The sequence below is a fragment of the Bos javanicus genome, chromosome 1 (assembly GCF_032452875.1).
Source record: "Bos javanicus breed banteng chromosome 1, ARS-OSU_banteng_1.0, whole genome shotgun sequence".
NCBI lineage: Eukaryota > Metazoa > Chordata > Mammalia > Artiodactyla > Bovidae > Bos > Bos javanicus.
In genome coordinates, this window is record NC_083868.1 from 119256089 (window position 1) to 119273488 (window position 17400).

At 40.3% G+C, this 17400-nt stretch overlaps 1 protein-coding gene across 1 annotated transcript in view; it reads right to left on the reverse strand.

Moving 5' to 3' along the window:
* Positions 1 to 1822: 1822 nt before the first annotated feature.
* CPB1 (carboxypeptidase B1) overlaps positions 1823 to 17400 on the reverse strand; it is a 36947-nt gene continuing 21369 nt past the window's right edge. The window contains exons 9-11 of the mRNA XM_061419145.1: positions 16836 to 17038; positions 3901 to 3985; positions 1823 to 2196 (exon numbers count right to left, since the gene is read on the reverse strand). Coding sequence (XP_061275129.1) covers positions 2009 to 2196; positions 3901 to 3985; positions 16836 to 17038 — 476 coding nt within the window. The 3' untranslated portion in view covers positions 1823 to 2008. The remainder of the gene's footprint in view (positions 2197 to 3900; positions 3986 to 16835; positions 17039 to 17400) is intronic.

Consider the following 17400-nt stretch of genomic DNA (forward strand, 5'->3'; position numbering starts at 1 on the left):
CCTTTTTAACCCACTTGTTTATTTTTTTGTTGTTGAGTTTTACATATGTTCAGTATTAGCCCCTCATCAGTCAAATGATGTGCAAATATCTTCCCCCATTCATTGGATGTCTTTTTGTTTTTTGATGGTTTTCTTTGCTGTGCAAAAGCTTTTAAGCTTAGCTAGGTCCCAATTATTCCTTTTCCCTTTACTTATTTATCTATGGCAAAGGAGGCAAGAATATACAATGACGAAAAGACAGTCTTATCAATAAATGGTGTTGGGAGAACTGGACAGCTACTTGTAAAAGAATGAAATTCGAGCGTTCTCTAATAACACATACAAAAATAAACTCAAGATGGATTAAAGACCTAAATGTAAGACTGGATACTATAAAACTCCTAGAGGAAATCATAGACGCACTCTTTGACACAAATTGCAGCAGTATTTTCTGGATCCATCTTCTAAGGATCCAAAATGCTTCTCTTTGTTCTTAGACCAGTGTTCCAGATCCTTAACCTGACCTCTAAACCTGCCTGATATGATCCCCAACTCTCTCCTCAGCCCTTAAACCTGCCCCATCTTCCCTCAATTCTCTGAGTTCCACCTTTCTGGCTTTCTTCTTATAGCTTCTGCATAGTTAATAGCGCCTGGAAATCGTACTCCATTCATCCAGATAATGGTTCTTCAGTTTTCAGCGCTTCCTGAGATTTCTCCTCTACTTCAGATCAATGATATAAATTAAATCACTAGCTATTACATAATAGTTCAGTTCAGTCGCTCAGTCATGTCCGACTTTTTGCGACTCCATGAACCGCAGCACGCCAGGCCTCCCTGTCCATCACCAATTCCTGGAGTCCACCCAAACCCATGTCCATTGAGTCCGTGATGTCGTCCAACCATCTCATCCTCTGTCGTCCCCTTCTCCTCCTGCCCTCAATCTTTCCCAGCATCAGGGTCTTTTCAAAAGAGTCAGCTCTTTGTATCAGGTGGCCAAAGTATTGGAGCTTCAGCTTCAACATCTGTCCTTTCAATGAAAACCCAAGACTGATCTCCTTCAGGATGGTCTCGTTGGATCTCCATGCAGTCCAAGGGACTCTCAAGAGTCTTCTCCAACACCACAGTTCAAAAGCACCAATTCTTCAGTGCTCAGCTTTCCTATAAAGAACTCCAACTCTCACATCCATACATGACCACTGGAAAACCATAGCCTTGACTAGACGGACCTTTGTTGACAAAGTAATGTCTCTGCTTTTTAATATGCTGTCTAGATTGGTCATAACTTTCCTTCCAAGGAGTAGGCGTCTTTTCATGGCTGCAGTCACCATCTGCAGTGATTTTGGAGCCCAGAAAAATAAAGTCAGCCACTGTTTCCACTGTTTCCCCATCTATTTGCCATGAAGTGATGGGACCAGATGCCATGATCTTAGTTTACATAATAAGTTAAATCATTATTTGTTTCATGTCTGTCATCTCAAATGGCCTATACAACCATTGAGGGCAGGTATGTTTTCTTTATTTTTTGTTGCTCGGTCCTCAGTTGCTTAGCAAAGTACTTGGCATGTAGTAACTACAGCTCAGAAAATAACTTGAATGAGCTGACGTGAAAGCTAAACTGTGATGGGATCGTCTCACCTATACCATATCTTACAGTCCTAAATTTCTCCTACTTCTTCCTCATCAGCCCCCCACTATAACCTGGACATCTCTGCAATCTGCTGTGATTGTCAGTACCCCCAATGACTTCAACTCCTTGCAGGCTGACCTACATCATTGGTTGTGCACAGCTTGCTTCGTCATTTGTTCATATCTTTTCCCCCAAAGAAGCAGACAGTCTGCCAGGTTTTTCCGTTATCCTGATTCACTTTTATTATGATCAATATTAAAGATCCAAGTAGCGTAATAGACCCAGAAGCTTAAAAGAAAGATGAGGATCTGGAAAAAAAACCTCCAGGCCCACAAAAGTAGGAATTCAGGATAGAAGAGAAACAGAGTGAATATTCAGAAATCAAGCTCTTAGCACTCTGGCTCAGTACAGATGTTCCAGGACATAGCTGGTAACGTATTTGATGGCCAGCATTGTCTCCTCACAGGTTGGCTGGATCTGGGATTCAGGGAGGACAAAGCCATATCTGCCTTTATCCCGGAGTTCAAATGTGAAGGAATATTTGATTCCTTGGTCATAAGCCCAGTCATCAGAGCCCCCAGAAGCAGGATCTGAAATGAGCAAATCAAAGGGGAGAAAACAATTTAAATCTAGGAAGGAGATTTAAAATCATGCCAGTTTTCTTTTATAATTACAAATGTTTCATTGAACAAAATAGTACAGGTAGGGAAATTTTCTAGTCATCAAGATCACAAAAGCTATGGGGGCTGTTTTAAAGATTAGTCCAATCTTATCTCTTGGTAAGATTACCTCTTAGCTCTACATGGTAATAGTGATGTGTTTAATACTTCAGGATGTAATCAGTTATACATATTTATATACTCAGTGTGCTTCTATGCTGTGGTAAACTGTCACATAGTGTGTGATTTGTTTACAACATATATATAGTTCCTGGGAAAATAATGTGTATCTTCTAGAAAAATAAGGGAAACTGCATGATGATTGGTGAGAGGAGAGGACTCTGAGCCTCGCTGAAACTATACTGAATGATGAAACTGGAGCAGCTCAAGGGCAGAGCTGGGTCTTCATTTTTGTTTCTTTGGGATCCAGCATATGGCCTGGCATAGATTGGACATCATTCAATTATTCACTCAGTGACAGTTATGGTGTCATTCATTTATTCAGTCACTTGCTCATTCATTCATTCATTCAGTCCGAAGTTGTAGAGTTTTCATTGAGCAGCAGGCCATGTGCTCAACTTTGGAAATACTAGGACAAAGGAAAGACATGGCCCCTGCCCTCCAAGGGCTTATGGTATAATGGAAAAAGAAACCTCATTGAACTGGCCTGAATAAAGCTTCTATGAAGTTCACAGTATGTGAATAGATGAGTTATTTCTAATAGAACCCCCTTAAGAAAATAGTATACCCCATTTGACACAGAGAAGTTTAATAAAGGACAAGAATACAGGAAACTGTATTCTACATGAAGCTTAAAAAAAAAAAAAAACCCTCATGATTGGAGCCTCTCCAACTGCATTGAAGGCCATTGATGGTGAGGCTGGCCATTTTCTCCCTTATATTTCTGGTCCTTTAAGGCCTGGGGGAGAAAAAAATCATGCAAAGGCAAATATATGTAGAAATTGGAAATGGAACCTGCAGTATGTTCCTTCTCAGTGAAATCACACTGTAGCACCCAAGGCCCTGGGGTCCAGCCTATACTAACTCTTTTGCCATTTGCTTGCGCCCCATGAAAACAGTTTAAGCCTGAAGTAGCCCTTTGAAACTTCAGTCTGTTTAGCCAAGAAAACCTTCCTTCTATTGCTTTTCCCCACCAATTGTCCTTCCAGATAAAGCTTCTGTGTCACCGTCCTGGGAAACCATTCCTGATACTGCGGGGTGGGTTGGCTAGTCTTTGGGTGTGCTCTGTTCTCGTACATCCTTCTGTCACAGCACTTTGCACCTGTGTGGCCATGAACTCTTCCTGCTTCCTTGCTGTGGGCTCTTGGAAGATTGCTCTGGTCTCCCTCCTTCCCTTTTCCTTCCCTCTTGCTCTCTCTCTGTCCCGGCTTCCTTTATCCATGGGCACCCCTTGAGGACTTGGCATGGAGGTAGATGCTCAGTAGATGTTTACAGAGAGCAGATGTGTCCGTGAGTTGAAAGGGATATTCCCTGCCCCCTTTTGTCTTCTAAACAGAAAACTGATTACATGTGTTATAAAACATTCACTCTCAGGCAAAAGTCACATGCTTTAAATGATAGAAAGGAAAGACTCTGGGGACCATCTGTTGCCTTTGTTCTGAAGCCGAGACTTACAGATTGTTGAAGCTCCTGGGCCATAGGTGTACGTGGTGCCATGCAGTGAGGCCAGTTCTTTCACGGCACCTTTTGCTAGGGTGTTCTGCAAAAGAGTGGTATATGAGTGAAGAAATAAAGTGCACACTGACAAACACACACCTGTCCATTATTTCTAAGACGTCGAAGACATATAAGTCATAATTCGGGTTAGTGTCTTAATCTTATTCAGTGCCCAGCTCCATTTTGCAGTGAATTTAGTCACACAATGCAAGTGATTCTGGTAGAAGGATGTCTTCCCTAACAGCCTCCCCAGGCACCCAGGCTGAGCTTCCCTTTGTCTCATACACAGAGTGAGTCATATTGTGTCAGTACCATTAGCTACCCTCTAAGTTCTCAGTGACTTTTCCTGTCCTTTATCTCAGTGTTCCCAGGGCCTAATGCAGGGGGTGTTGCTCAGTGGTTGTGTGTACATGCTAAGTCATGTCAGTCGTATCTGACCCTATGGACTGTAGCCCGATAGGCTCTTCTGTTCATGGGATTCTCCAGGCAAGAACACTAGAGTCGGTTGCTGTGCCCTCCTCCAAGGGACCTTCCTGACCCAGAGACTGAACCCTCGTCTCTTGTGTCTCCTGCATTGGCAGGCAGGTTCTTTACCACTAGTGCCGCCTGGAAGCCCACTTAGTGGTTACTCAGTAACTATACTTTTGAAACTCTGAGGATGATAAGCACTCTTTCTACCACATTATTTGAGAATTAGGTACTTACATTTATTTTAAATCATTGTTGGAGTAAAATTTGCATGTTAGTTGCTCGGTTGTGTCCGACTCTTTGCGGCCCCATGGAGTATAGCCTGCCAGGCTCCCCTGTCCGTGGGATTCTCCAGGCAAGAATACTGGAGTGGGTTGCCATTTCCTTCTCCAGGGGATCTTCCTGACCCAGGGATTGAACCTGGATCTCCTGCATTGTAGGCAGACACTTTACCATCTGAGCCACCAGAGCGGACAATTTCAAGGAGGAGTGTAGTTCCAGGGTGGGAGATTTTTTTTTAGAGTGAAAAATTAGAGAACACTTATTTTATTTCAAAATGAAGAATATTTCAATCCCAGAATTAAGAAAAGTAGTAAGTACTAATTTATTTATTTTTTCTTAAAAGCAGCATCACCTTAAGTTGCCCTCCTGGCCCCTACACTCAGTTCCTCAGGGAGAAGGGCTCTGCCTGCAGCTCCTTCCTGTTCTATAAAGTCTCCAGTGTGCACTGAATCACTTGAAAAGCAAGGCTTGACTTAGCTGGAGAATACAGATTGGTGAATCTGATTGTTTACTGCAGGAGAATTAGACATAATTCATTCTGGCTATGAAACTAGCTGTATTTCATACTTTGGCAACATAATTATCTTGTACATATGCCTGAAAAACTGTGAGGTTGGTGATGACATCAGAATAATTCCATTTTTTAAAAGTAGGAACTTTCCTTACTCCTTGCTCTAATATTAAAACCAGTTTAGTAAAGTCTTAACTTAAATTGATGAGGGCATGACTGTAAGACTTTAAGAGTTTCAGCTCCCCAAGCATGAATGCTTCACCAACCAAGTGGTAAATTTGAAAATTTAAAAGGAATTATAAATCATGATCTCAAGCCTGATTTTCTGGTCTGGTCCACTGAAATGATGCAATCAGTTTCTTGGAACTAACTTATTATTCTTAGAGTTTTGAGACAGAAACTTGAACTCAAATTTCAGGGTTTTACTTCCCCTTTTTCCAAACTGGTAAAATAATATGTGCTTTCTCATACTGTGTGCAGTCTTTCCTGTTGTTATCTAAGGGTACTGTTTCTGTAGTTTAATCTTATTCTAACCAGCACACTAGAGTTGGGTCTTCTCTCCATCCCTTAGTATAGGGTCTATTGCCAATCGAAATCAGAATACTCTGTAAACATTGCACAATACTCAGAATACATTTAAAACCATCTTTTAAAGATGTGAAACATGGTGAGGTACTAGGTTTTTTTGCTAGATAAACAGCATGTGGTGGTTTAGTCACTAAGTCATGTCAGACTCTTGCAACCCCATGGACTGTAGCCTGCCAGGCTCCTCTGTCTGTGGGATTCTCCAGGCAAGAATACTGAAGTGGGCTGCCATTTTCTTCTCTAGGGGATCTTCCAAACTCAGGAATTGAACCTGGGTCTCCTGCATTGTAGGCACATTCTTTACCGAATGAGCTACAAGGGAAGCCCTAGATCAACAGCATATTTCCTACAATTCTACAGTTTCCTTAACTTTTGATTCAACCAAGGAAATTTTTATTATTTATTTTTCTGTAAGGCAGAACCTCTGATCCTAAAGAACTCTTATTCCTTCTCTAGCTGCCTTCCTCAGGCTTTTCTTCTTTTCTGCTTTCCAACCCCACCTTAAGCCATGAATTCTGACTTTTAGTTAGTAGAAATAAGATTCTAATAAGTTCCAGGCATGTAATGTACAGCATTGTGACTATAGATAGCAAGACTTCATTGAATACATGAAAATGGCTATGAGAGTAGAGCTTTAGTGTTCTCACTGTAACAAAATGACAATTATGTGAGATAGTATGTAAATTAATTAAACATTTTGCAGTATTTATATTATCAAATAATCACATTGTACACCTTATATTTATTTTATCTCCATAAATCTGGAATAAAGGAAATTCTTTACAATTAGTTTCAAATGTGAAAAGTTGTGATGACTTTAGGCGATTTAAGACAAGATCATTGTCATTATCTCTTGATCTCCTGCATGTCAGATGATCTTCAAAGTCTCTCTGTATTTTTATTGGTATAATGTAACATTTGAGTTATCTGGCAAAATCTAAGAGGCTTACTTGTGATCTGTTATCTCTTTTGATTGATCAACTTATCCATTTAGTCATAACTACCATTGAAGTAAAGTGAAGTGAAGTCGCTCAGTCGTGTCCGACTCTTTGCGACTCCATGGACTGTAGCCTACCAGGCTTCTCTGTCCATGGGATTCTCCAGGCAAGAGTACTGGAGTGGGTTGCCATTTCCTTCTCCAGGGGATCTTCCCGACCCAGGGATCAAACCCAGGTCTCCCGCATTTGTAGGCAGATGCTTTACTGTCTGAGCCACCAGGGATTGTCATTAGGGCCACATAAAAATGTTTGGTTTCCTTTCCTCAAAGCAATAACCAAGTGCAATCTAAGCCATCAGAGACAACTTTTGCAAACAGTTGCTCTGCCTCCGATGCTGAAACAATACCTAAGATTGATGTTAACTTAAAACAGCTGTTATTTTGCTCTTGTCACTGGTGCCCATTAAAGGAACATTTAGTTTGTGTCTCAGACTTGGCTTTCCTTGTCCTCAGTTGCTCTCTCATCTTGATATCTACCTCCTCACTCACCTTCTGACCATCCCCTCATCACCGCATCCTTGAATGGCTCTCTCACCTTCTCTCATGAAGTCTGGCCATGTATCACTTGCCATGCATCCCCACCTTCTTTCCAAGCCAAGTGGCCCTGGACTGCTTTCATTCTGTTCCCTGCCTCTCCTTACCTCCATGACTTTGGGTGTCCTTCTCCCCTTGTAGGAATCCTCTTGCCTTTTTTGTTTACAAGGGGAATTGCTGTTGTTCTTCCAGATTTAGTCTAAATGTCACCTTCTTTGCAAAGCTGCCCCTCTTCTTTGTGAGGGCTCACGTCTCCATCGGAGTTCCTATCACTCTGTGCTCCCATCATGTGTTTTTGCATCTGTTTGTCCTCTAGTGGAGCTTTTGGTGGGGTGGTGGTGGGGGAGAAGGATTCTTGGCTGTTTGTTTTGTATCCTTAGCAGATTGCATAACACCTAGCACATGGTTACTCGATTGATTCTCTTCCCAGGGCTTCAGGTGGGCATGGTCTGATTGGGGGTGCAGAGTGCAGAGCTCTACAGAGGCTGGACTGTGACCCCCCCTCCCCCCCCAACCTGGGTGGAGATTAAGGATGCTTGTGGGGAGAGTGGTGGTACCATGTAGTGGTGGTTGATGGGTTAGCATATTTAGATATTGACCTCTACTATGGACTTAGCTTATTTCCTTTCATAAAAAAAGTAGAGTCTGTGGACCCTTTCTTTCAGCCCCTCTAAGGTCAAGAGACAAAAAAGTCAGAACAAACATTAATCAACCAAAATGTCATATTTTAAATTCCAGTTATGGTAACAAAAATCTCTGGAATCAGTGTGAGTCTTTTCTTTTGAAGAGTTCAAATACTTTCACAAATGTTACTCATTTATCTTCCCAACATTATCTGTCCACATTTCATCAACACAGAATTTTCTAGCAGAATGGAATGCCATGTGGGGCAGCATGCTAGGTGAGAATGTTCCAACCAAGCTGGATGACTGACCCCTGCCTGTCAGGTATGGTAGAGAGAGAGGTGATTCCTGAATTTGCTAATATATTAGAGAAGGTAACTTCTTTTCCTTGTATGTTTTTGTAAAAAGGGACTAAGACAGCTGACAGAAGTGCAGCAGAAACAATGGTATATCAGAGACCATGATTCATATCTTGAAACTCTAATTAATAACACTTTCTATATAACCTGTTATTTAACGGAGACCTTACATCCTCAACGGGTTCAAAATAAGAACTAACATTTACATAAAACCTTAGACTTTACAAAGAGCTCTTGCTAAGAGCTAGATATTTTTATCCCCATTTTACAGATAAAAGAACTGAAACTCAGAGAGGATAAAAGAACTTGCCCAAGGGCACGCAGCCCTGTAAGTGGCTGACTTGAGCTGGGTTCTTCTTGCTTTAAATCCTGTGCTCTTTTTCACTTCTCCTTGTGGCCTTGGAATACTTCAAAAGAAGTGTTGCTCGAGCTGGTTTTACCAATTGTAAAGAACAGAAGGAAGCTAAATATAAACCAGTCTGAGAGAAAACTTTGCTTTCAGTCAAGGCCAAACATGGCCAGCCTTTATTAATCCTTAGTTAGGCGTTTCCTAGCACATCTTATGCATGCTTTCTTTTGTCACTTGTCTTCTTAAAAGGAGGCCTTGGTCATAGAGCAAAAGACAGAGAGAGTCTAAAATGTCACATCTAACTCAAAGCCCAAGAGACAAAGGGCCGACTCCTGTAACATCTCCCGAGGCTCTGAGCTCCAGGAGGCTGGTGAGATGAACAAGGCGAGGGTGATCTTTTTCAGTGACCTGCACTCCCACGTAACACGTGATCAGGAAGCCCCTGCCTCACGACTGTGCTCATGTCCTTACTGCAACCTCAAGTGCACAGCCAGTGTCATGGCAGCGGGGGCTGCCTCTTCTCATCTTCCCCTGGCCCATTCTTACAGTACAAGAAAGCAGAAGCCCCACCCTGGCGGTGGGGTATACACCAGTGCAGAGGAGATTTGCTTCAGAACTTTGTTTCTAACTTCAAGTCCTGAGTTTAACCATCCCTCTGGGTGAATACATGTGATAATGGAAACATCAAAATGATCTGTCACTGCAGTTTCCTTCCTTCTGTGCTGTGATCCTGGGTAACTTACACCAAGGGATCAGTGAGGAATTGAACTTTTGTAATTTTGGTGCAAAAGGAGAAACCCCCAGGGCCTACTAAGGCAGGGACTGAGGAGAAAGCCTACAGGACTTGAAAAAACAAATATGTTTCTGAGAAAAAGGAGGAGAGTAAACAAGTGCAGGCTCTGACTGCAAAGCCTTGAGGTGGGGGGGAAAAAAGAAGATAAGGAGTAGCAAAGGGTCTGCTTTAGGAGAACGGAGCCTGTCTATCTTGGCAGACCCCATGGGGAGCGTGGCAATGCTTTCACTGATGTAAACTAAATTCTTTCTGTGGCTGATCTAAATATGTGTTTTTTAGCTCTTTAGAATTCAAGTAAAATGTGAAGCATGAGTCAGCTGAAGCTGCAAAGCCCAGAATTTTTCTTTTTTTTTTTTTTGATGGCAGTGGTGTTTCTTCCAAATAAATGCTGTGTAATGGGGATGTGCTGTCTTGCACTTGAGGTTTGTAGAAAACTGTAAACTGTGTGTGTGGAGGTGTAAGATCCTGTGAAAGCCAAGGACTTTGGCCAGGAATGAGACTTTTCTTATCTTTGCTTAAAGTGGAGTTCTCAAGCTTGGTGCTTTTGACAGGTGGGCTGGGTCATCCTGTGTGTGGGGGTTGAACTGTGCATTGTAGGGGGTTGATCAGCCTCCCCTGGCCTCTATCCACTGCATGCCAGGAGCACTCCCACAGCTAAAACAATCAACCCCCGCCCCTCCCACCCCTTAACATTGCCAAATGTCTTCTGGGGAAAGGGGAGGAGGCAAAAATCAGCTTAAAAGATGTAATTATGTTAAAGAAGAAAGTATTGTAGAGAAAAAGAATGAAAAAGAAGACAACTGGTTTTCAAGATGCTCTGAATGCCTTGTTTTGTTTTCCTCTCCTGACCATAGTACAAGTGCCTCCTCAGTACTGCTGCTAGGTCACTCCTGCTAGAAGAACACTTTGCTTCCAGGCTGGCTATAACCAAAGGCAGGTTACCCAGTTACATTTAAATTTCAGATAAACAATGAATGTTTTTCCAGTAAAGTCTGTCCCATGCGCTATTTGGAACATACTTAAACACTAAAAAATTATTTGTTGTTTATCTGAAATCAGACATAACTGGGAGTCCTGTATTTGACCTGGCAGTTCTGTTTATCAGGTCACCGGCTCCAGGGCCTGCTGTGTGACACAGGGTTCAGTCTGACATCTAGGTCCCTCCATAGTCTGGTTACCTCCCTCCCACTCTTCCTTCCAGAAAACCCTCATAACAGGCTGACCCCTGTCTACTCCCTTCTTAAGGCAGGAACCATGGTTTCTGCTGAGCACTTAATAGGTGCTCAGTAGAATTTCTGGCAATTGCCTTATGAGTCACCAGACCCTGCAGGAGAATTTTTAACAGACCAAGAAGCCACTTTAAGAATGGTAAATCAGCAATCGTCTCTCCAGTCAAAGAAATTCTGCAATTGTCATTTAAAATTCTTTTGTCTTATAAGTGAGATTAGAAATTTTGAGAAAGCTCCTGAAGCAAATGTGTGGTTCCAGTCCTATCTGCCTTGACTGCTGGCAGCCGGCCTGCAGACGGGCTCTGACCCTGTTACTCTTGCTATTAGGCAGGGACACAGTGACAGCTGTGATAGAGCGTTCTCATGACCCTGTAATTGCCCATCTCCTAATCACAATATTTCTTCCCTCTGATATTTATGTTTATCTCTAATCATAGTTTTGGTTTATGCTCACATGCTTGAGTGGAACAGTGGGTTTCTATCTTGGTGGCTCATTAACTAAAACTTTAATGAAGAGGTAGTGAGGTGTCACTGGGCTAGATGGTATTAGAGTTTAGAAATGGATTTCTATCTTTTGGTCAAGGTCAATAATTTTCCAGAAATTATTAGCCTGTCATATCTCTCCTGGTTTATGTATATATACCCATGAAGGGATGGGCCAGAATCATAAAGACTGGGCCCTGAGAAGTCAGGGTTCTTAGTTGGCCAGTGTAAATACTTAGAAATGTCCAGGGTTAGAAGTGATAATAGTATATTTGTGGGATAAAAGACTGTATTTAATGAACAGTCTTTTACAAACTGGCTATATGGAACACCAGCATAGTACAAATCTGTGTGTGTGTGTGTATGTATGTGTGTGTGTGTTTGGGAATTGGGACAGCCTAAAGTTATGACCAACCTAGATAGCATATTGAAAAGCAGAGGCATTACTTTGCCAACAAAGGTCCATCTAGTCAAGGCTATGGTTTTTCCTGTGGTCATGTATGGATGTGAGAGTTGGACTGTGAAGAAGGCTGAGCGCTGAAGAATTGATGCTTTTGAACTGTGGTACTGGAGAAGACTCTTGAGAGTCCCTTGGACTGCAAGGAGATCCAACCAGTCCATTCTGAAGGAGATCAGCCCTGGGATTTCTTTGGAAGGACTGATGCTAAAGCTGAAACTCCAATACTTTGGCCACCTCATGCGCAGAGTTGACTCATTGGAAAAGACTCTGATGCTGGGAGGGATTGTGGGCAGGAGGAGAAGGGGACGACAGAGGATGAGATGGCTGGATGGCATCACTGACTCAATGGACGTGAGTCTGAGTGAATTCCGGGAGTTGGTGATAGACAGGGAGGCCTGGTGTGCTGTGATTCATGGGGTTGCAAAGAGTCGGACACGACTGAGCGACTGATCTGATCTGATCTGAGAGAGTTCTACTGTATCTGCTAGCACCATGCCCGAGGCTGCCTCTATCACTGGTCTTGGCTCAGCTAAGCCTTCATTGTCTAAGCTGGAAAATGAGAAAGCAGAAACAGAGAAATTTCAAGATTCGCACTTGTGAAGTTCTGTTCCTGCTTTTGAATTTAGAAGTAGTATTATAGTAATAATTGTTGTTAACAGTGCCATGTAGCCCTCTTTGGGAGGAAAGTAGACCAAAGATTGTGAGATTTTCTATGCTTAATAAATATGGATATGGATTGGTTTGGGAGCCTTTTAAATTATGTCTCCTAGTTTTTATTTCCTCTGATGATAAAGAGGTACTATAACTCAATATTTCATTACCCTTTAGAATTTTGGAGCTGTAAGTATATTCTTTTCTGAGTCTTAAAACTTCATTTGAAGATAATGATAGATATATATTGAAGTCAATACTGAGATTGGACAGTTTATGAAGCCACTTGAAAACTCACAGTACATCTTGTATTTTTTCTTTAAATAATTATAGTGTGTGTAAAAGCAGTTTGCTGTCAGGAGAGCATATGCATGTAAAATGCACTTATGTTTCCTCAAACTTTTTACTCATCTGCTGGAGATATATTTTTTAGTAGCCTTTGTAATCCATACTATTACTTCTGTACTTTTATTTCATTGGTCTTTTGCTTTCTCATCTCTGCCTTTTTTCCCCCTGAAAGCTGTCCTCTGATATGAGTAACTGTCATGTAATCTCCATGTATGATCTTTCAGAAACGCAGCCATATACATTTTTTCCACAACTCTGATATAAAAGGATTGCTGCTTATGGTATGTTCTAACTTTGGACTGAAACTGCTAATGTTTCTGTCTAGAATAATTTCCTTCTGATTATTTCATTGAAGCATATTTTTTTGCTACAAATATGATCTTATAAGTTTTAGATGTATAAAGAAAAAGAACCATATATATGCTAAAATCTGTATGATGGAATCTGCTTTGCATTGCTTTAAGAAAATCTGAGTTATCTAAAATGTAGTGTGGTGCCAATAATTCATCTTATTAATCTTTTACCATCTTTTGTTTTCTAATAGTGGGGTCATATTTTTCTAATTGAGAATTAATACAGAGGCACATTCATCTTTCTAGGTCAAGACTTTTACTTTTTTTTTTAAAATTGATATCTTTATTACAAATAAAAACAATGCAAAAGCCAGTATCTTTCTTATTTAGAGACTCAAATTCTCATTTGGCTATATATATGTTTGTAATAATACTGTAGGTATAAGTTGTTCTAGCAAAATGTTCTTAGAAAGTAAGTGAATTGGATTGATACAAAATAAGAAAAAGACTGAAAGGATTTCTGGTTAACTATTCAAATGATTTACATTATTTTGGGGTGCCAGATCCCAAATGAATCAAATAATATGAATCTCAGATTTTACTGATGGTAAAGGAGTACATTGTTAATATACTGTATATTGTATATTGACAATATACAAGGCTGTATATTCTCACCCTGCTTACTTAACTTATATGCAGAATGCATCATGAGAAATGCTGGGCTTGATGAAGCACAAGCTGAAATCAATATTGCTGGGAGAAATATCAATAACCTCAGATATGCAGATGATACCACCCTATGGCAGAAAATGAAGAACTAAAGAGCCTCTTGATGAAAGTGAAAGAGGAGAGTGAAAAAGTTGGCTTAAAACTCAACATTCAGAAAGCTAAGATCATGGCATCTGGTCCCATCACTTCATGGGAAATAGATGGGGAAACAATGGAAACAGTGAGAGACGTTATTTTTGGGGGCTCCAAAATCACTGCAAATGGTGACAGCAGCCATGAAATTAAAAGATGCTTGTTCCTTGGAAGAAAAGTTATGACCAAGCCAGACAGGATATTAAAAAGCAGAGACATTACTTTACCAACAAAGGTCCATCTAGTCAAAGCTATGGTTTTTCCAGTGGTCATGTATGGATGTGAGAGTTGGACCATAAAGAAAGCTGAGCACTGAAGAATTGGTGCTTTTGAACTGTGGTGTTGGAGAAGACTCTTGAGAGTCCCTTGGACTGCAAGGAGATCCAACCAGTCCATCCTAAAGGAAATCAGTCCCGAATATTCATTAGAAGGACTGATACTGAAGCTCAAACTCCAATACTTTGGCCACCTTATGTGAAGAGCTGACTCATTGGAAAACACCCTGATGCTGGGAAAGATTGAAGGCAGGAGGAGAAGGGGACGACAGAGGATGAAATGGTTGGATGGCATCACTGACAGTATGGACATAAGTTTAAGTAAGCTCCTGGAGTTGGTGATGGACAGGGAGGCCTGGCATGCTGCAGTCCATGGGGTTGCAAAGAGTCGGACATGACTGAGTGACTGAACTGAACTGATTTAAGATGCTAGGCAAAAGTTTAGTCATAGAAAAAAAATTGTTGGAAATTTACTTTCAAATCAATCTGTGTGATATAAGTGCGAATAAGTTTTGTATCTTATCATGCTAAGTATGCATGCATGCATGCATCTTATCACATATCTTATCATGCTCTAAAAAATGTAGGAAACAGCATGTCCTTTTCCTTGAATTTATTAGATTTGTGACTCTACAGATAAACATCCAAGGTAAGATTATTTTGTAGTTTGGGTTTTCTTTTTGAGAATTCATTATGAATATTTTACTTTTGTATAGTTCTGTTTCACTTCTGTAGAATTTAAAAACAATCTTGAAGGATATAATTTCTAGTACGTATTTTTTCTATTGCCTCTCTTTCCTTGATTTTAAACGAGAAGTGATTCTTAGAGAAAAGTATCAGTGGATCACAATCTCTGGAGGGACATAGCCAGAGTTTTTCTTGAGATTCTAATGGTGAAAATAACTTGATTCTTTTTTCTAAAGGACAATTTATAGACTTTTAGAGCAGTCCAGATACTAGGTTTTTATTGTATCGAGCCAGTGGGGCAAGAAAGTTTTCATCACTAAAAGTGTTTAAACTTACTCCTCAAATAAGAAGTATTGCAACATTGTGAAGCAGTTCCATTCCAAAGAACACTTTAAGCTTCTCTGTTAGCATTAGTCTTTTAGTGTTTATATATTTAAAACTAGTTATTAAGCAAACTGGATATATTAGCTACTGTTACATTTAGTGTGGTTTATAATTTTAATTTTAATATTTTATTTAGTAACTCATTAGCGCTTAGTTTTTATGGCTTTGTCTTTTTCTCTTTTGATGTGGTACAGTGTAAACATATTCACATGAATTAAGCAAGCAATGTACCGCCACTTCCTCTCCTCTGATGGTCAGATATCTAGGACTGAAATGAGGAGCTAACCACACTCATCTCTGGGATAGCAGGCTTGTGAGCACCCACTGTTGAGGATACTCACAGACTGAGCATTATTGGAAAACTGAAATATTTAATGGTTCCAAATAATGATGTTCTCCTTTGTTTTTTGGCTATAGGTAGGGAAAATGGGAAGCTTTTTGAAAAATAGCATTTCCCTTTTTTTTTAAAGAAAAGGACCTGGCCAACTATTAGCTATCAGTTTTCTAAGAGGTTGAGTTATTTTTCTGGTTTCCTCTTCACAAAATATTTATAGCATTACATATTTTATTTGGCCTCTGAAAGACCGAATCTGAAAGTACAAAACAACAATTTCCAGTTGATTAAGTTTTGGGTCTTTGAATTTATGCATTTAGGTAAGCCAAATATCTATGTCATTGTCTAAGTGAAATAGTTTATTTTTTGGCATAAGTCAAATGCTTTAAATCTTATACTTGTTCTTTAAGATCACTGGTTCCAACTTCTGATAGTCAGATGTTCATAATTTAAAAAAAGGTGTTGAAGGACTCACATATGCTTATTTTTGAACAATTATGCTCAAATATAGATATACTATATTTAACATGAATATTATAAAACTCATTATTTAACTTTTCCCGTGATTGTATCTTGACTCTCCAACAAGATTGCTAATTCTTAAGGCAGGGATACTTAATTTTTTCTCATATCTGCTGCTGCTGCTGCTGCTAAGTCGCTTCAGTCGTGTCCGACTCTGTGCGACCCCATAGACAGCAGCCCACCAGGCTTCCCCGTCCCTGGGATTCTCCAGGCAAGAACACTGGAGTGGGTTGCCATTTCCTTCTCCAGTGCATGAAAGTAAAAAGTGAAAGTGAAGTCGCTCAGTCGTATACGACTCTTAGCAACCCCATGGACTGCAGCATAGTAAAGACCTATTCACATCGTTTGTTCACTGATTGATTTATATCTGTTTCTCACCTAATCCAACCGTGAAATAGGCATTTTAGGATCTTATCATTTAGCTCAACATCAACCAAATGTGCCTAATTCCTATTAACATCTGCCATACTCTGTCTAGGTATGTCAAATCCAGTTCAAGCTTGATAACATTAACTTTCTGATGAAGATTATGTATGAAGTGAAGGAACTTTGTTGATTACCCCAGATGCATCTGAAATCATCACATATGTCAGCATTGTGGTGAAGCAGGAGGAAGTGGAACTCTTGTTTTTTGGAAGATTAGTGAATGAACCATATGTTGGGGATCATTCTCTGCATGAAAATCATATTTCTTCTAGCCAGTATATCTAGCCAATTTCAGATTCCTTGTAAATCTGTTTTGCTTCTGTTACCAAAGATCAACCATGGACCTTCCAGAAATTATATAATTTTTTCCGCCCGGAATAGAATTAAAAAAAAAAAAACTCAATAGCAAAATATTGTATCTACCACCATGATGACTTACCAACTCAACGTTGTTCTTGGGGAGTTTGTAATCATAGGAGTAAGGATAGAGCATCATCTGAGAGTAAGAGTGGATTGTCAGATATGCTTTGATGGAAGAGAGGTGGTTGCGGATGAAATCAGCCACAGCCTTGCTCTCTTTTTCAGACTCTGCAGCAGATCCACAGTAAGTTTCAGAACAGGGGTTGTTAGAGGCTCCAATACCTGGAAAAACATGATGCTGTTAATGGCAAGTGGTCATCCACTGATGTTCCTACAGGGTGTGTTTCAAAATTTCAAACTACAGTGTTAGAGAGTTAAAAAAATAAGTTGTTTTCACAAGTGTTTTTATAATCATCCCATATATGTATACATTATAAAGTATATATACTTTTAGTCACAAGATTATGGTGTTTTTAAGCTAACAGGGTAAAAAGTTGCATGTGGAATCACCAATATGTCCCTGTGTGCATGTGTGTGTATGCTCAGTCTTGTCTGGTTGGAACCCCATGGACTGTAGCCCGCCAGGCTCCTCTGTCCATGGAATTTCCCAGGGAAGAATACTGGAGTGTGTTGCTAGCTTTCCT